At 38.5% G+C, this 18,714-nt stretch overlaps 1 protein-coding gene across 1 annotated transcript; it reads left to right on the forward strand.

The window, feature by feature from the left end:
* The first annotated feature begins 106 nt into the window (after window positions 1–106).
* Window positions 107–6,243, forward strand: LOC138710947 (cytochrome b-c1 complex subunit Rieske, mitochondrial-like). The gene is made up of 5 exons (XM_069842157.1): window positions 107–424; window positions 1,060–1,203; window positions 2,486–2,663; window positions 5,227–5,375; window positions 5,823–6,243. Exons 1-5 carry the CDS (start codon window positions 217–219, stop codon window positions 5,960–5,962), a joined length of 819 nt encoding a protein of 272 aa, XP_069698258.1. The 5' UTR covers window positions 107–216; the 3' UTR covers window positions 5,963–6,243.
* The last annotated feature ends 12,471 nt before the right edge of the window (window positions 6,244–18,714 follow it).

The following is an 18,714-nucleotide window of genomic DNA, read 5'->3' on the forward strand; positions in this document are numbered from 1 at the left end:
GGTCACTACATGTGAATGTAACTAAATACTAACCAAATATAATTCCCAATTACAAGTCCGGAAGAGAAATTTTTCATAATTCCTCTAGCGGACAAAATCTGAAACATTATTTCTTCATTAGTTCTTTCCAACCTATCCATTAGACTGAGGTTCGGTCACCATTTGCAACTTTCTGTACATAATTATTACGAATAGTTTGAAATTTTGTTTTGCAAGATGATTAATATAGTTTCCAAATCTGGGAACTTGGCACCATATTTGAAGGCTACAACACAGGTCGTAGCGTCGCAGATTAAACCGCTGAGCCCAGCTGTAGTAACATCAGCGAAGACCGTAGTCCCACCAAATCCTGATTTGCACACAAGTTATTCCCTGAGTAATTCTTTGCCTACTGGTCCTCTAAAGGTGACATCCGGCCCTGCAGGTACATATTGAATTTTTTATAACAATCACTGAATTACAAAATCCATTTTCAAATAACAATACCAAACTTTGGAATGACCTCTAGATGGGTTGCATTTGTAGTGGTCTTGAAAGTACATTATTGTGCTGTAATATCAAAGAATAATTTGTAGTTCTATAGTATTGTATTGTCATTCATGTGAAATCGTCTTTGAAAATAAATTCATTAGACGGTATTGTTATAGGTTATGTAAAAACCTGCCCTCTGATCGAAGTTCTGGCTGATATGTACATCTATTATCAGGCAGTACGGTATTGTTATAGGTTATGTAAAAATCCGTCCTCTGATTTGAGGTTCTGGCTGATATGTACATCTATTATCAGGTAGTACGTCTCTCGTGACGATATGTGTCAGAGGAAGAACAGTTGTTTGTATGCATCTGAAATCTGACTAGTAGTGTATATGTAGCTAGTCGGCGATGTATGCAGTGGAGGGGGAAAGGAACTGGCCACTCTACCCCATTACCTCCTGGCCTAGTTGTCTCATAAGTGGTGGCTTCTTGGTATCACTTGAGAGGTTCAGACCTGTCTTTGAACAGTTGGGTAACCAACAACATGTAAATATCGAGACTTACATTTTATGTTTCTATATTGCAGTATCAACACAAGTAAGATTTGCTCACACAGACATCCCAGTTCCAGATTTTTCTGCATATAGAAGGAAAGATGTCCAAGACAGTACAACCATTAGTAGAGCAAGCGAAGAGTCACGAAAATCCTTCACATATTTAGTTATTGGAGGTAAGTGATTCAAATTTTCCATCTTTGAGATTAATGCATTTTCTGGCAATCTGTTTCGAAAGAAAAGTCGTTTCGTTAAGAAGTTTCAAGAACTGAATTAAAGAAACACCACACACGGGAGAAAAATGTACTTAGATCATTGAAAGTAACCTCAAAATTGTAGAGATAAGATGTGATGATTGCGAAAGCTATAAACCCAATCAACCAGCCCCATATACCTTTGTTATATCCGACTGATCATTTTGGGATTCTTTTATTATAGGATATCGCTTAATTTTCGTCAAGTTTGACAAACGATTCTGACGTCACAACATGGGCGACGTAAACCAACACAACGAGTGAATAAAACTCACTGAGATATCACCTCAACTAACCCACTAACCTTCTCACATACGTCGACCACATGACATCACCCCATTCTCCAGTCTAGCCAATATATATTCTCATAAACACACTACCGATATCCTATAGTCATATAGACCCATCATTTTCTCCGACATTTTCACACGCAATGATGGAATTTTAAAACACTTATAATTTTTTTGTCTACAAATGCGTATTTTCACTCTCCACCCAAATTATCTATGCTAACCTAGCTCACCTACACTAATCTAACGGCCTCCTCAAACCTCCCTTCTAATTTTACCTACCTCGTAACGTGCAAAATAACGCCCAATCAACTAACTACACACCCAGATCAGATAAAATACTCACCTGCTAAGTAGAAAAAATACATTAATTTAAATAATTTACCTTTCCTTATAATAAGTTATAAAAGGTAAGGTAAAGGTATCCCTGTAACATGCCATGAAGGACTTGGAGGGCATGAAGGTAGAGCCCCATGCTTTCCATGACCTCGGCACTAGAATGAGGTGGTGTGGTCGGCACCACGCTCTGACCTCCTTTTACCCCCGGGAAAGACCCAGTACTCAATTTTATAGGAGGCTGAGTGAACCTCGGGGCCGTTCTGAAAGTTTGGTAACGAGAAAAAAATCCTGTCACCACCTGGGATCGAACCCCGGACCTTGCAGTCCGTAGCCAGCTGCTCTTATAATAAGTTATAGGCTATGTTTAAATATATATTAACACAAATGCGGAGACCTAACAGGCATATTAAAAGCCTCAACAAATCTAATCTAATCTGTCACTGATTCTCAGCCTTACAAAAACTCAATCTATCAAAAAACAAACTTCCATATTGTATTCTCCAGTAGACCCGAAAATCTTTGCAGAAGTGAAAATCTCTGCTACTCTTAAAGTATACTTCTTTTTCCTTATTAAGGTGGATCTGTTGTTGGTGCATATGCAGCAAAAACTTTGGTGAGCGAGTTTGTGAGTTCAATGAGTGCTTCTGCAGATGTTCTTGCACTTGCCAAGATTGAAATAAAATTAGGCGACATACCTGAAGGCAAGAGTGTTACCTTCAAATGGCGTGGTAAACCATTATTCATCAGACACAGGTAAATATATTTTTATATTTTATATTTAAGCTCTTTGGAGACATATGTGACAGATACCATGTAGCGAAGTGCGAGCGAAGAACAGTGTCATTAACAAAATTTTGTGAATCGTAATTAGGTTACTGACTATATTCACATTGTGCACTTATTATTATTATTATTATTATTATTATTATTATTATTATTATTATTATTATTATTATATTTTAACTATATCAAATAATTTAATTAGTAGGTGTTAGGGTAACTGTATAGGCCTACAACATATCGATCACGTCTGCTGCTTTCTTAGCATTATTTATATTTGTAGTATTAGTGTGTTTAATATAGGCCTGCCACATCAATAAATTTAAAAATGCAGTTATATTGTCAGACTCCAAAGCAGCTATTCTATCAATAGTCTCTAAACACACACCTTCATCTCAAACAGCAGAAATAACTAAAATGCTCTCTCAAATTGTATTCCAATGGATACCATCCCATTGTGGAGTCCTGGGATACGAGAATGTGGATGCTTTAGCAAAGAAGGGCAGCACTGCTACTTACAGACCTGTTACTAAATCTACGTATTACTCTGTGAAAAGATTTATTAAATCTACATACTTAGACTTCAACAAACAAAATTTGATAACACAATCTCAAGGGAAAAAATGGAACTCTCTGCATCAAAATCCACAGTTAATTCCCGATTTACCACGAAAATCGTCTGTAGCTGCATTTAGATTGGCAAAGGCCATGATTGTTTGGCCAAACACCTGCATAGAATTGGAATATATCAGTCCCCTAACTGCCCTTTGTGCAACTCAAACCAAGAAATGGATTCGGAACACCTCAAAATCTGTGCTTCAGTGGCTGACCATGATAATATCTTTGAAAAATATTGGAGTGCAAGAGGTCAAATGTCTTTATTGTCAAAGCCTGGCATTAGAAAACAACAACAACATAATCTTTTAGAATGTGATGGTCTAGATCTAGTTTCCTAGTAAAAGATTCATAATTAAAATAATGTTAACATACCTATAAGATTAAAACAAATTGGCATGAGAGCACTTGTGACATTGTTACTTGTGCTTTTTGGTATATTTAACAGAATTAATGTCTTATTTTTTTTTTTATAAAATAGACCCAAATTTTATTATGTAGGCTAAATTATTTTGAAAGACATCAAAATTACTACAGTGGGTCCCAGCAAACTTTCTCAGTGTTTCTCTTAGCCAATCAGTGGCAGGTGCCCCTCGCTACTCATACTGCTTGCATCCTCAGAACTCATGGTACTTTACTGGATTATCACTGTTTTATAACTAACCGAGTGGTTAATGCTACAGATGTCAATTCGACTACAGTCACGAGTTCATCTTTCCTTATCTGTATGGCTGGTGAATCCCCTAATTCTTAGATTATTTCATCACTCCTAACTGATGTTTTTTTTTTTTTCTGTATGTTCCAACAACAGAGGGGAAGAGAGATAGAGATCACCACATGAAAGCTGCATAATTGGTGAATTCCCATTCCCCAAAATTAGCTGTTTCAGTCTTTAGTCTGTCCTTGACAAGCATCACTGAATACATGTAGTGTCTCAGTTGAGAATAACTGCAGTTTATTACGTTGTGTTGTATTTTGCAATGGTTACATATTCAGTGCGTGAACATGTACACATTTTGAAAAATTAAGTAAAATAAAGCCTAGGCACGACAGTCCATGAAGGACCATGACCGACCAGCCGGCTGCTAACCTCATGTCCACATGCCAAAGCAGAAGTGGACGATCATCCAATCAGAATGGAGGTATCGTGCAGTAAGCACATTGATCCCCCCAGCGGTTATAGCTGGTTTTCGTAACCAGATTTTGCTACATATCATGGCTTTCCAAGTGCATCATGATGCTGGGTGAGCACTGGTCCCATACACTGGCAGAAATAGATCTCCCAGCTAGGTCCAATGGACCCGTCGACCAACAGCAGGTGTGGTCCTCCAGATATTCTGGGATTGTGTGTAAATGAAGTAGCCACCAAAGCGTTAAAATATGGTGCTCACTTAAATCGGCTACAACTTGCCGTTTTCACACTCAAACCAAGAAATGGATTCGGAACACCTCAAAATCTGTGCTTCAGTGGCTGACCAAGATAATATCTTTGAAAAATATTGGAGTGCAAGAGGTCAAATGACTTTATTGTCAAATGCCTGGCATTAGACAACAATAACAACAACAACACTGGCAGAAATTTCATGAGACAATTTCTTCCCCCATGAGGACTCGAACCAGCGTGCATTCCATAATGCAAGTCCTAGGCAAGATGCCTTAGACCATGATGCCACAGTGCGGGGAATTTTGAAAAATTACATTATGAAAAAACAAATCGTGTGGCAGAACAAGGGAAAACTTCAGACATCAGTTTCCTGGCTGTCCAGTTCTGTGTAGGAAAGCAATATTAAATTTAGTGAATAGGTTTAATGAAACAGGTTCTGTGAATAATGTGATGTGAATTATCACACAAGATGGGCAATACTTCCAGCAGCCCCTCAATTGTATAAGAATTTGTAAATAAATTAAATTTGTTTTTCAGGACGTCAAGTGAAATTGAGACAGAAAGAAGTGTGGATGTGAAGGCTTTACGGGATCCTCAACATGACAGTGAACGAGTACAGGAAGCAGAATGGTTGGTGATCATCGGTGTGTGCACTCATCTGGGTTGTGTGCCAATTGCAAATGCAGGTACTGTACTTGTGATGCATTTCATTTCATCTTACGATACAAGTTCCAAATTTCAATTTGCCTCTGTCCCTCATACTCCCTCAAAGGGAATCACGCCTCATATATTGACATTGCAGCATACTTTTTACATTAAGAAATAGTAAAATTATTTTGAGACAAAAGTGGTAGATATAGATAATCTAACCTTTAATAATTATTTCACGAAATACTTGCGAATATGTAATTTATGTAGCAGTTCTTTTGGAAGAGGAGGAGGGAAATGGTCAGGTTATAATATTATATACAAAGACTTGTGTTAATTAACATTTTTTCTATGTGTTTTCTTATGTTGTTCTCTAATGGCCGCAATGTGGGATCATTTAACCCATTTTGCTTCTTGCTTCTCAATAAAAGTTGGGAAAAGTTTTTATTTGTGTTTTCTCATGTTGTCATATTTATTTTCTGCAGGTGATTTTGGTGGCTATTATTGCCCATGTCATGGTTCACATTATGATGCCTCTGGTCGCATTCGGAAAGGACCAGCTCCACTTAATTTGGAAGTCCCACCTTATGAGTTCCCTGGTGATGGAACTCTAATTGTAGGATAAATGTAAATACAACTGAAATTATGTATTTATTTAGCAGAAGAATGTTATTACAGAGACATGATAATCATAACTTGTTTGTCAGTGAAAGCAACAGTACCAAGTACGATTTTGTGACTTTAAGTGAACAAAGTATGATAGTTTAAAGCAAGAACTTAATGTTTGTACATTTAAATAAATGGAAAAAATCTGCCTCTGATTGAAGTGTACAGTAAACTATTGAATGTATAATGAGTTGGGTTTGGATACTAATATCAATAAAATTTACAAACCCTGTAAATAAAGTGTATTATTTCAATTTAGCATATTTTCCCTGTGGCATCCCAACAAATCTCCATAATCACCTCATTGCGGATGTACTGTAGACCAGCCTCCTATGGCGCACCCTGGGCAATGATTCTGTCGATAAATTTGTCTACATAAATGGCTTCATATAGGTGAATGATGTAACTCAAGTACCTGCCATTGGTTAAAAAAAAAATCTCTTAATACCACTGGCTGAGAAAGTGTAAGTTGTTTGCAATATCATAAGTAAGTCATTTACTGGTACTAAGTAAAGGAAGTTAAGTATATGATTATGTCTCGTGACCAGAATATTGTACGAAAAGGAACTATAAAAATTGGAGATTTATCTTTCGAAGAGGTGGAAAAATTCAAATATCTTGGAGCAACAAATATAAATGACACTCGGGAGGAAATTAAACGCAGAATAAATATGGGAAATGCCTGTTATTATTCGGTTGAGAAGCTTTTGTCATCTAGTCTTCTGTCAAAAAATCTGAAAGTTAGAATTTATAAAACAGTTATATTACTGGTTGTTTTGTATGGTTGTGAAACTTGGACACTCACTTTGAGGAACAGAGATTAAGAGTGTTTGAGAATAAGGTTCTTAGGAAAATATTTGGGGCTAAGAGGGATGAAGTTACAGGAGATTGGAGAAAGTTACACAATGCAGATCTGCACGCATTGTATTCTTCACCTGACATAATTAGGAACATAAAATCCAGACGTTTGAGATGGGCAGGACATGTAGCACGTATGGACGAATCGAGAAATGCATATAGAGTGTTAGTTGGGAGGCCGGAGGGAAAAAGACCTTTGGGGAGGCCAAGACGTAGGTGGGAAGATAATATTAAAATTGATTTGAGGGAGGTGGGATATGATGATAGAGAGTGGATTAATCTTGCTCAGGATAGGGACCAATGGCGGGCTTATGTGAGGACGGCAATGAACCTCCTGGTTCCTTAAAAGTAAGTAAGTAAAGGAAGTGTTATGTAATTACTTATTCATAGGTACACAATGTGACATGTATAGATTTTGGTAAATAGGTTCACATCTCATACTAGAAGTCACTAAAATTTGTACACGGTGTCAGGAAAAGAGAGTCACATGCACATTGTATTGTAGTCAACAGATTCATGTTTCATAAACATATAGCTTATGATTAGTGGGTTGCAAGGAGTAGTGAACTGCATTCCATAACCTCTCCTACTCAAATCCCATCTTCACTTTCCCGTGGAACAACCTGTTTTTAACAAATTAGGCCATCAAAAATGGAGGAAATGTCATTTCAGCATGCTGACCTGCCATGGCATACGTAAGTAGTGAAAAGGGGATGTGGTCAGTGGAGTTGTCTGACAGTCTTTCCAGCTAGTCATATAGACCTGTTTATAGTTTTGTTTTTGTTACATTTTAGTTAATGGTTTTATTGCCTATACAGTGAAACCTCTCCTTACGGACACCCCCAAGATACGGACACTCCCCATATACGGACAGATTTTTATGTCCCAACTGAAATAATATAGAAATAATGATAAATTTAACTCTCGTTTACGGACATTCTCAGACACGGACAGCTGTTTCACAGTCCTAAAGCTTGCTTTACCTCCTGACTGCGGACAGAACTTGGATTTCAAGACCTAATATGTTACAAAAATGGAAAATTTAGTTTTGAGAACTGTACAGAAATTCCTTAACATGAAAGAAGACAATAAGGGTCTTGTAGGCTACCAATACCCCAGCTGGCTACCCGTTGTTAGCTGGAAATGGGTGGATAAACAAAGTCATAAAATTTTATGGATCCAAGGTTTCCGCGATCGTGAAATTGTATTCGCCACATGATAGGGTTAGTACGGTAGGATTATTCTCTTCACTTAAATCAGTTGATCTGTTTCGAGAGACATGGCATCTGAACGTAAAGGTTAAGTTGAAAACTGTAAATTACAATACTCCATAACTATATACCTAGAATAAAATTGCATGGCACAGTACTGTATTTCTCTTTTTCGGTCTTATCTACTGTAGTTCAAAGTTGCAAAGAATTTACTGTAGTACAGTAGACTGTATTTAGAATTAAACTACAGTAATACATTTCATTTAAAGCGTGAAGGGATACATAAAGCATATTATACATTTACTCTTGGTTTCACAAGTAAAGAACCTTCGTTGCAGGGTTGGGTTCAGAAAGCCATAAATCTGACTGACACGCTCCCCCAATTAGTGAAACTGTGGACAAAGATACCGCCAGGAGACCGCCGAGAATGCTGTGTTATGAATTTTCCATTTTTGAAAGAATCCAACCAGTTGCAAAAGAAAATACATTTAAAGAATCCAGCCAAGAGCAAACGTGGCAACAGCTTCCCCTAACTGGCCTGTCAATCACTGTCATCTGTGCAGAAGTGGTGTGAGGCCAGGGCTCTTTACTTGTGGAGCCGAGAGTATTGTTAGATTGGGGAGCCTCCCTCCCAATAAAGGACACGTCCCAGATGCAGACAGATTGTTACGTCCCTTTGATTTCCATAAATGAGAGGTTTCACTGTAGTTGTATACTTACAAAAAACGCACAGCCACACTTGGTGGCAAGTATCATTCATAGAACAAGAGTAATAATAATAATAATAATAATAATAATAATAATAATCTGTGGCACTACAGCCCACGAAGGACCAAGACCAACCAGCCGGCTGCTGACCTCACGGCCACATGCTGAAGCAGAGGTGGACGATCATCCAACCAGAATGGAGGTAACGTGTGGTTAGCACAATGACCCCCCCAGCCGCATAGAACAGGAGTGGTAAGTATAATAAACCTCAGACTCTGGGGTAAGCCTTCAGGTCTCTCCTCTGTAAGAGAGAAAAAATATATTCTAAATCACATTCTTAATGTATTACATGCTCTACAACTTTTTTTTTTTTGGTGATGAGACTGCCTAGTAGCCCATCTCTACAGAATCAACATCTACAACTTTTCAGAATGTGTACTGTGCAAAAGGCAAGAACCTAGAGTAAATAGGGATTGTGTCCAGTGCAGTAGTGGCCCGCGGTTACAAAGGTTGGCAGTTCTGCATGAAAAATAGTGTATTTAGCAAACGCATGCTGTTTATTGCATCTAAATCGGATAACACGTGTAATTACAGCTCCTTCTCGAAGTTGACTGTGCACCTGAAATTGTACTCCAATCATACGTACGCTACATCTCACCCACCTGGTACAACTAGTCACGTAGTGGAGATGTGCCCCACATGCTTTTCTAGTTTTTTAAGTCAAATTATCTAAATCCTTCACTCCGGTGTCTGTCCATATATTTTCTCCTCTAAACAGAATACAGAAAGCATTTTCATGAGCGCAGCGAAAAACCAATCGTTTCCATTACACATTTCGGTATTAAAATGACTAATAGGCTACATGATTTCCTCGACTTTTTCCAGAAATTTCAATATTTAAATTTTGTGTAGGACGTCCTAATTTCTTAAGTTAACATGCAATTTCTCTTTTAATTTCGAAAAGGTTTGGTCGATTAGGTTTTCATTTCATTCATTTTTAATATAAAATATTTCCTTAGACACATTGACTAATCACATTACACCACCCACAGTACTATAACACACTGTAACTGTAATGATGTACAGTAGTCCAGAAGCCTATGTGTTCTCCTAACACAGGTCATAAAGAGATGGTGTTAATGGTTCTTTTGTATATTCGGAGAGAGCTGCTTTGGTTGCAGCTCTAATAGAGTCTTATGGGATGGTGAAGAAAACCAGTTTTCTGCTGCCGACTACCTACGTTGAGCTTCGGGAACTGCCGATCACAGATCCGAAAAGTACACTACAGCTAAAATTCTCGAGCAGTTCAAGGCTCCTACAGACAGTAAAATCTCGAATCGAAGGAAAATGAATTGGAAAAATAAATGAAACAATGAATTAGATTACATAAAAGCACGTTTTACAATTTAAATTTTTTCAGGTCCATTTAAATGGCGGTTCTGCAGCTCTGCAGTTATTGTAGAGCCGCCCCTGGTCAAGTGTGAAGCCATTCCAAAGGTCCAAGCTGATATACCAATACAGCTTGATTACTATTGGAGAGACAAAAGGAAAATAAACTACAATTTTACAAACATTAGAAACTAACTTTCTCTCAAAAACTTCTGGCTGGCCATCTGTTTCGTCTTAACTTTTATTCCATAATAATCCTGGGCATAACAGCCCGTAGAGAACCAAGACCAGCCAAATGCTGGCCTCACATCCACATGCGACATGTCTTTGCAGAGGTGAACAGCTATCCAACTAGTATGGTGTTAGCATGATAATCCCCCCAGCTGTTAGTTGACAGAACTGGGTTGCCTGAAGTGATTATAACTGTCTGATATGCCATGACTTGTACACAACCCTACAACTTACAAATACATACTTACTTACAAATGGCTTTTAAGGAACCCGAAGGTTCATTGCCGCCCTCACATAAGCCCGCCAGCGGTCCCTATCCTGTGCAAGATTAATCCAGTCTCTATCATCATACCCAACCTCCCTCAAATCCATTTTAATATTATCCTCCCATCTACGTCTCGGCCTACCTAAAGGTCTTTTTCCCTCCGGTCTCCCAACTAACACTCTATATGCATTTCTGGATTCGTCCATACGTGCTACATGCCCTGCCCATCTCAAACGTCTGGATTTAATGTTCCTAATTATGTCAGGTGAAGAATACAATGCGTGCAGTTCTGTGTTGTGTAACTTTCTCCATTCTCCTGTAACTTCATCCCGCTTAGCCCCAAATATTTTCCTAAGCACTTTATTCTCAAACACCCTGAACCTATGTTCCTCTCTCAGAGTGAGAGTCCAAGTTTCACAACCATACAGAAGAACCGGTAATATAACTGTTTTATAAATTGTAACTTTCAGATTTTTGGACAGCAGACTGGATGATAAGAGCTTCTCAACCGAATAATAACACGCATTTCCCATATTTATTCTGCGTTTAATTTCCTCCCGAGTGTCATTTATATTTGTTACTGTTGCTCCAAGATATTTGAATTTTTCCACCTCTTCGAAGGATAAATCTCCAATTTTTATATTTCCATTTTGTACAATATTCTGGTCACGAGACATAATCATATACTTTGTCTTTTCGGGATTTACTTCCAAACCGATCGCTCTACTTGCTTCAAGTAAAATTTCCGTGTTTTCCCTAATCGTTTGTGTATTTTCTCCTAACATATTCACGTCATCCGCATAGACAAGAAGCTGATGTAACCCGTTCAATTCCAAACCCTGCCTGTTATCCTGAACTTTCCTAATGGCATATTCAAGCGCGAAGTTAAAAAGTAAAGGTGATAGTGCATCTCCCTGCTTTAGCCCGCAGTGAATTGGAAAAGCAACAGATAGAAACTGACCTATACGGACTCTGCTGTATGTTTCACTGAGACACATTTTAATTAATCGAACTAGTTTCTTGGAATACCAAATTCAATAAGAATATCATATAATACTTCCCTCTTAACCGAGTCATATGCCTTTTTGAAATCTATGAATAACTGATGTACTGTACCCTTATACTCCCATTTTTTCTCCATTATCTGTCGAATACAAAAAATCTGATCAATATCGATCTATTACGCCGAAAACCGCACTGATGATCCCCAATAATTTCATCTACGTATGGAGTTAATCTTCTCAAAAGAATATTGGACAAAATTTTGTACGACGTCAACAAAAGTGATATTCCTCGAAAGTTACCACAGTTGGTTTTGTCCCCCTTTTTAAAAATAGGTACAATTATGGACTCCTTCCATTGTTCTGGTACAATTTCCTTTTCCCAAATAGCAAGTACAAGTTTATAAATTTCGCTATATAATGCACAACTTACAAATAGTAGGAATAATTTTGGTCTTCAACAAAATACATCAGGAGCAGGGTATTATATTCCAAAATATCAAGAAAGTTATTTCGTACCATGTTCATCCTCCTCCAGTCTTGACACTAAATTGCTGGCTATTGATGCTGCTCTTCGGTGTGTTACTCAAATTTCTGAAAAATCTATTTGCATACTTACCGACTCCAAGGGGGCTATATTTAATATAATTAAATATATGTACCACACCTATATGCACATAGGTTTATTCCAATTCAGAAACAATTAAGTAAACTAAAAGAACTCCAAAAGGAAATAACATTGCAATGGATACCTAGTCATTGTGGTATACCTGGAAACGATAATATTGCAAAACAGGCAACATATTTGCAACCAAGACCTCTTCAAGTGATATCTCTAGTGCTTTTGCTTCAGTAGTCTCATTTTACAAACCTATGGATCAACAATTGGCTCTCTTCTAACAAAGGAAAAATTTTACAGTCTGTACAAAAGAAACCAAATGACCTGGAAATGTACAAAAACTTGCCCAGACATGTTCAAACATTTTTAACAAGAGCCAGAACAGGTCACATTGTCACTCAATTGTACCTACACCAATTTCAGATTTCTGATAATCCTACTTGTTTGTGGTGTAATAATCATGATGAAGATCTGGAACACATTCTTCTACACTGTCCATCCATAAACCACAAAAGAAGTAAATTAAAATCATCAGTACCAGTTGCAGAAGACACAGCCCTGTAGTATATATTGACTACACCCCAACTCTGGCTACTAGCAACAGGCATCTATAATGAACACCGATCAAAATACCCCTCATTTCTCGTGAAAAACAACAACTGAATAGACTACAGTGGACTTTATGTCAGCAAACTGCTGAATACGTTAAGAAGATTGATTGAAAAATACATAACAAGCTACCTGGGGAAAAAATAGGTAGTTCTGCAGATATAAGTACCTTTGGTGCATTTAATTGGCCTTTAATCTACGAAGTATCTAGAATTCTGCATTCATGATACAGTACACAGTAGTAGTGATAGGGTAACAGTAACAGCAGCATGTATGGTTACTTATATGAGGCTCTGTTCAAAATGGCCTCTCTTCGTCTTCAGACATGCCCTAGCCTTGTGTTCAGTCTAGGGACGAGCTCCTCTGCACTATGTGGTTCTACTCAGTGATAAAGTCCTTCAAATGGTCCCACAAGAAGTAGTCCCTCAGTGATCAGGTCACTGACCTTTCCCAACGTATCATACCTGTGCTAGAATTTGCAGTTCAGCTTTTGTCAGGCTTCAACATGGAAATGTCATGATTCTCTGCCATGTAGATATTACATGTTCTGTCTAACAGCAAGAGAAACATCCGGAAATGTGTGACATAGTTCACTCCATCAAGACCTTTCACGACAAGATATGCACCTGTAAGTCCACAGCTGAAGAATTCGGCCCACATTTGGATCTTCCAGCATGTTTTGTATCCTGTTTCATATGCAGTGTGCGGATTTTCGTAAGCCTATGCAGGACTGTTGTGTACAGGTTCTCGCAAGTGAACAGCGCCTTGTTATAGTCTCGACGCTGTTATTTCCGGCATGACTCCGCCTCTTTGCTCACGTCTTAGAAAGTGAAGGCTCTATAAAGTCTAGGTAGGTAGTATCGTTCGCCATTTTTGTTCTTATGCTGCCGAGCTACCATATGAGGAATCTATTTGCCATACCGTTAAACATTATCATATCGTAGCTCCTATGATAATAAATCAAACGCAATGTAATTCAGCAAATAATTGAGCAGCAAATTATATTAAGTATTTATCGAGCCTTAAGAAATGAATCAGCGAATCACAAGACGCACACGTTTAAATGTAGCTGACCTGCAACTCGATTGGCTGCTGGAAATTGGAGCGATGGGACTATAGATTCAAACATCCTCTCCAGTAAGTCCTTGCTCCTCTTATGATGATTAACAGTGTGTCATACAGCAACGGCGAACATCAGGCAAATTGGATGATGTGTAATGGTAAGGGTATAGGTCATTGTCGAGAAGAATTTTGAGTATGAGACAATGATCAGACTCTCATATGCCAGGAAATCTGTTGGATGGTAATTATGGTATCCTCAGTAACCATGACCAGAATCTTCTCTTCCATCTGTGGATTGACATTTGATGTCCACCCTTGATTTATGATGGTAGGCACTGCAACATTTCAGTTACATATTACGCTAGTCAAGTCGAGTAACATAATGAATGTGAAATCAGTTTCAATATGCATACATATACCACCTAGCAGGAAATCCTCCTTCTTGCCTTGTGCCTCTAACAGCCAATTACAACATTGTATGCAATCCAATCACCCTCCATAAGATGCTGAGCATACATGTATCTATACGAGTACAGACAGTCCTCCCTCAAAATAACATGGACAAGGCTGTGATGCACTCCTAGTCCTCAAGCAATCTCATTTGTGCGCAATGATATCATAGCCATAAGCGCAATTGGGGTTATAGTTCAAGGAGCACTGGGCCAAAGAGAAGGTGAAAGAGCAAGAGAGGCTTTGCTATTTGTAATTGAGAGGTTCTCTAGAACAATTTAAATACAAAATTTTGAATTTGAGATATAGAACATCAAACTTTTTAGATCTGGTATAATCAGTGGCGAAGCTAAGCTAGAAATATTGGGTAGGCTGAAAAAATCTGCTTACCTTATATCTTCTTATAGAGTAGATGTTTTTTGGTTTTCAATGAAAAAAATTTTTGACACAGACTGAACAAGATGATGACCTCTCATTTTCACCCCCCAAACAGAATACAGGTATAACAATATAACTTATTTGTCTCAGAGCACCCTGTTAGCCAAGAATATTTCCTATACTATGAAAATTGAAATTTCTTATTTTGTCTTCCTCCATTTTATTTTAATATGTTAATGTAGTGTCTACCTCCTACTTTTTGTAAGCCCATTTTGTTTCATATGCCCATATATATATATATATATATATATATATATATATATATGCATATGCACTTTTGATTAAACTAACACTTAACAATGCAGCACATTCACAGTACACCAACATAGCATGGTGTGTTTTATAGCAATGGGCTAATCCCACTTCCTGCTACCGAGTCATAGTGAATAGATACTCCCTTTTTCCAGGCCTTTCCTCAAGCTTGCAAGTACAGCTGCCTGTGAGCGAGGCCATCCCGCCTTGCTGAAAGGCTTCTGCCACAAGCCTCTCGCTGTGGAATGACTGCCAATAGTGAATTTAATATATGGAAGGATCGGAGTGAAACCAAGTGTTACAATACATCGTTATTACGAACTTACACTGTTACAAGATATAATAACTCAAATTTATCTGCGGAGTTAGCTCTTGGTAGCGCATTTGCCTTCAGACTAGCTAGCCGGGCAGGGTCAGAAATGTTCATATAAAATTTCTACCTCGAAACTAGGAGAGATGGCAGTGCACAACTTCTAATCACTAAATTGTGCAACAATATTCCTGGGTTAAATTCCAAATCTCTCCACAGTGCATATGAAGAGAAGGCATATGTCACTGTTGATAGTGATTCATCCATCAGATGGGGATATTATGCCTGGCGGCCCCCTTGATGCTATTCAATAGATTAGGCTACGTGCCAGCACTGGGTTTCCCCTTCTCTCTTCCTCACCATCATCATTCTCACTCATTCCCTACACTACACTTACACGAACACTTACCCTAGTACACGACACGCAAGTGAAGTGAGTAGGCATTAGATACACATAACTCAAATTTTTTGAGTAGGCTAAGCCTCAAAGGTCCCACGCCATGGCGTCGCGGTCTAAGGCATCCCATCTAGGACTCACGTTACGGAATGCGCGCTGGTTCGAGTCCTCATGGGGGAAGAAATTTTCTCATGAAATTTCGGCCAGTGTATGGGACCAGTGCCCACCCAGCATCGTGATGCACTTGGGGAGCTACGATAGGTAGCAAAATCCGGTTGCGAATACCAACTATAACGGCTGGGGGGGATCATCATATTAACCACACGATACCTCCATTCTGGTTGGATGATCGTCCACCTCTGCTTCGGCATGTGGGCGTGAGGCCAGCAGCCGGCTGGTCAGTCTAGGCCCTTCACGGGCTGTAGCGCCACGGATAATTATTAAGCCTCAAAGCCTCTTAAGAGCTTCGCCACCGAATTTAACAGCATTGCACAGAACGACATTCAAATGTTTCTAGAGGGAGCTGTGTTTGTTGGAGGTAAATAATATTTTGTCAGGAAAGAGATGGGCTATATTAAAGAATCAATATATGCTGGAAACAGAAAAAGTTATTTCAGGGAATGTCTCACAATATTATGATACTACACTAAGGAGTAGGAAAGGAACAATGATAATTCAGAAAGTCAGAAAAATGTAACACTGGATTTATTATTTATATATATTCTCCTTCATTTTAGGCTAAACAAATTAAAGTCAGCTCACAACTATCGACAGTTCCGTGTCTTTTAGTCTGTTGTTGCGTGGTCGTGGAGCAATTTCGTAATAATAAAACCCAGCATTTCTTTTATTTAATTGTGTTCATTGTGCCTGGTCAATAGCAGCTACGTATTGTCACAGGTAGTGTTTTCTAGTTTTTCTGTCTATACAAATCGACAGACATATTATACATCATGATTACATACCTACTTGTAACACTAATGATTTGTTAAATCTGTTACATAAACAACTTTTTTAACTTTCCTGTGTTAACTGAAACTATTACGGTATGATATTTTACCTTAGTTAATGACTAGTATAGGCTTAATTTCCGTTGTCTTCAGATTTTTAGCGAGGTCCTCTGCTTGTTTCCACTTTCTTCTTGTTGGTGCCATGGTGAGGGTGTGTTTATGATCCGTAGTGTTGTGTCAAAAAGGGTTGCCTAAGAATTATGTTAGTAATGATTTGAACAATTTTTGTAACTTTCCTGTGTTAATGACTAGTTTCGGCTTAATTTCCGTCATCTTCAGATTTCTAGTAAGGTCATGCGCTTGTTTCCTGTTTCTTCTTATTGGTGCCTTAATAGGGGTGCATTTATGATTGGTGTGGTGTCAAAAAGGGTGTAGGCCTCATTCTGAAACTTAATTGTATGTTAAGGATCCGTTTTTGTATGTCTGTATATTTACTATTGTTCAGTTGTTTGTGGTCTGTTTTCGTACACTTTGGACTTCAGGTAAGCCCACAGAAAGTAGTCGCAGACGGTAAGGTCAGGCAAGTGGGGAGGCCAGGGAATGTCGCCGAGAAATGATGTGTCCCGGAAACTTGCGTTTCAGAACTGTCATTGAATTTTCTGCCGTATGAGCTGTGGCACCATCTTCCATACAATTTGTCTAGCAATCCCACGTAGACTCCTACGCAGTTTTGGTTTAACAAATGTCCTCAGCATTTCGATGTAGCATTCACTATTCACTGTCACAGTGTTCCCGTTCTCAAAAAAATATGGGCCTATGATGCAGTATCTAGACACAGCACACCAAACTGTAACCTTTGCACAATGAAGCAGACACTCGTGTAGTTAGGATTTTCGGGGGCCCAGTATCTAAAGTTCTGCTTATTAACATAACCATTTAAATGGAAATGTGCCTCGTTTCTCATGAACATAACTTCGTCAGCAAAAATTTCCACCATTCTCTCGGCGAATGCCCTGCATTGGACATAGTCTCCCTCATTCAATTTCTGAACATTCATAAGTTTATATTGATGAAATTTAAGATCTGAATGCAATATTCGGCGCAAAGAACGTTCTGAAAGTCGCAGTGCTATAGCCTGCCGTCTAGCTGATCGATGTGGACTCCTTGTAACAGCCACTCCTACTCGCTCAATGTTATCTGGCATTCGTACACTTCGAACGTGTCCCGGTGGTTTCTTCTTGCAAGCTGATGTTGATAATCGAAAGTTTTGTACCCATCTAAATATGGTATTGCGAGCAGGAACAGCTCCGTGGCGGCCAACATTAAATTGGAGACAAAAGGCACACTGGGTTTTCACAACTGAATCACCATTCTTGAAACATGTCTCGATAACAAAAGCACAATGCTCCGAGCTCCATACTTCCATGATTACACAAAATGGCATCAAAAATGCTAACAAACGATGGTCGATCGATATCCATAACCCCTCATGTTGCTCAGTAAATGGCCTTCTAAAACCATCCGATTCCTTTGCCGCACCTTGTATAATAATACATCAACATGTTTCATCAAGTCATAAAAGAAATAAAAAAAAAACGAAAATTCATTATTATTTAAGAAGTTTTCAAGCCAAAACTTCTCTCACTACTATATCATCCCATTCGAGTCATCTCCCTCGTCAGCTCTTTTCAAGCACTTAAAAAGCTCTGCTTTATTATCCTTAAAGGAGGATACAACTTGGAACTGGTACATCACTGCATTTAGGTGAAGTGGAGAAGAATGTTGTGAACCCAGTAATATTACAAAAAAAAAAACAACTTCACTGGATATAATGCGTTTTGAACATGCACTTTCTATAACTAAATTAAGTTGGTGGGCATAACAGTGAACAAATTTCGCATAAGGAAATGTTTTCTGCATCTAAGTCTGGACCCCACCCTGGTCTCCACTCATTACTGTAGCAC

This window comes from Periplaneta americana, chromosome 12, assembly GCF_040183065.1.
Source record: "Periplaneta americana isolate PAMFEO1 chromosome 12, P.americana_PAMFEO1_priV1, whole genome shotgun sequence".
Taxonomy (NCBI): Eukaryota; Metazoa; Arthropoda; class Insecta; order Blattodea; family Blattidae; genus Periplaneta; species Periplaneta americana.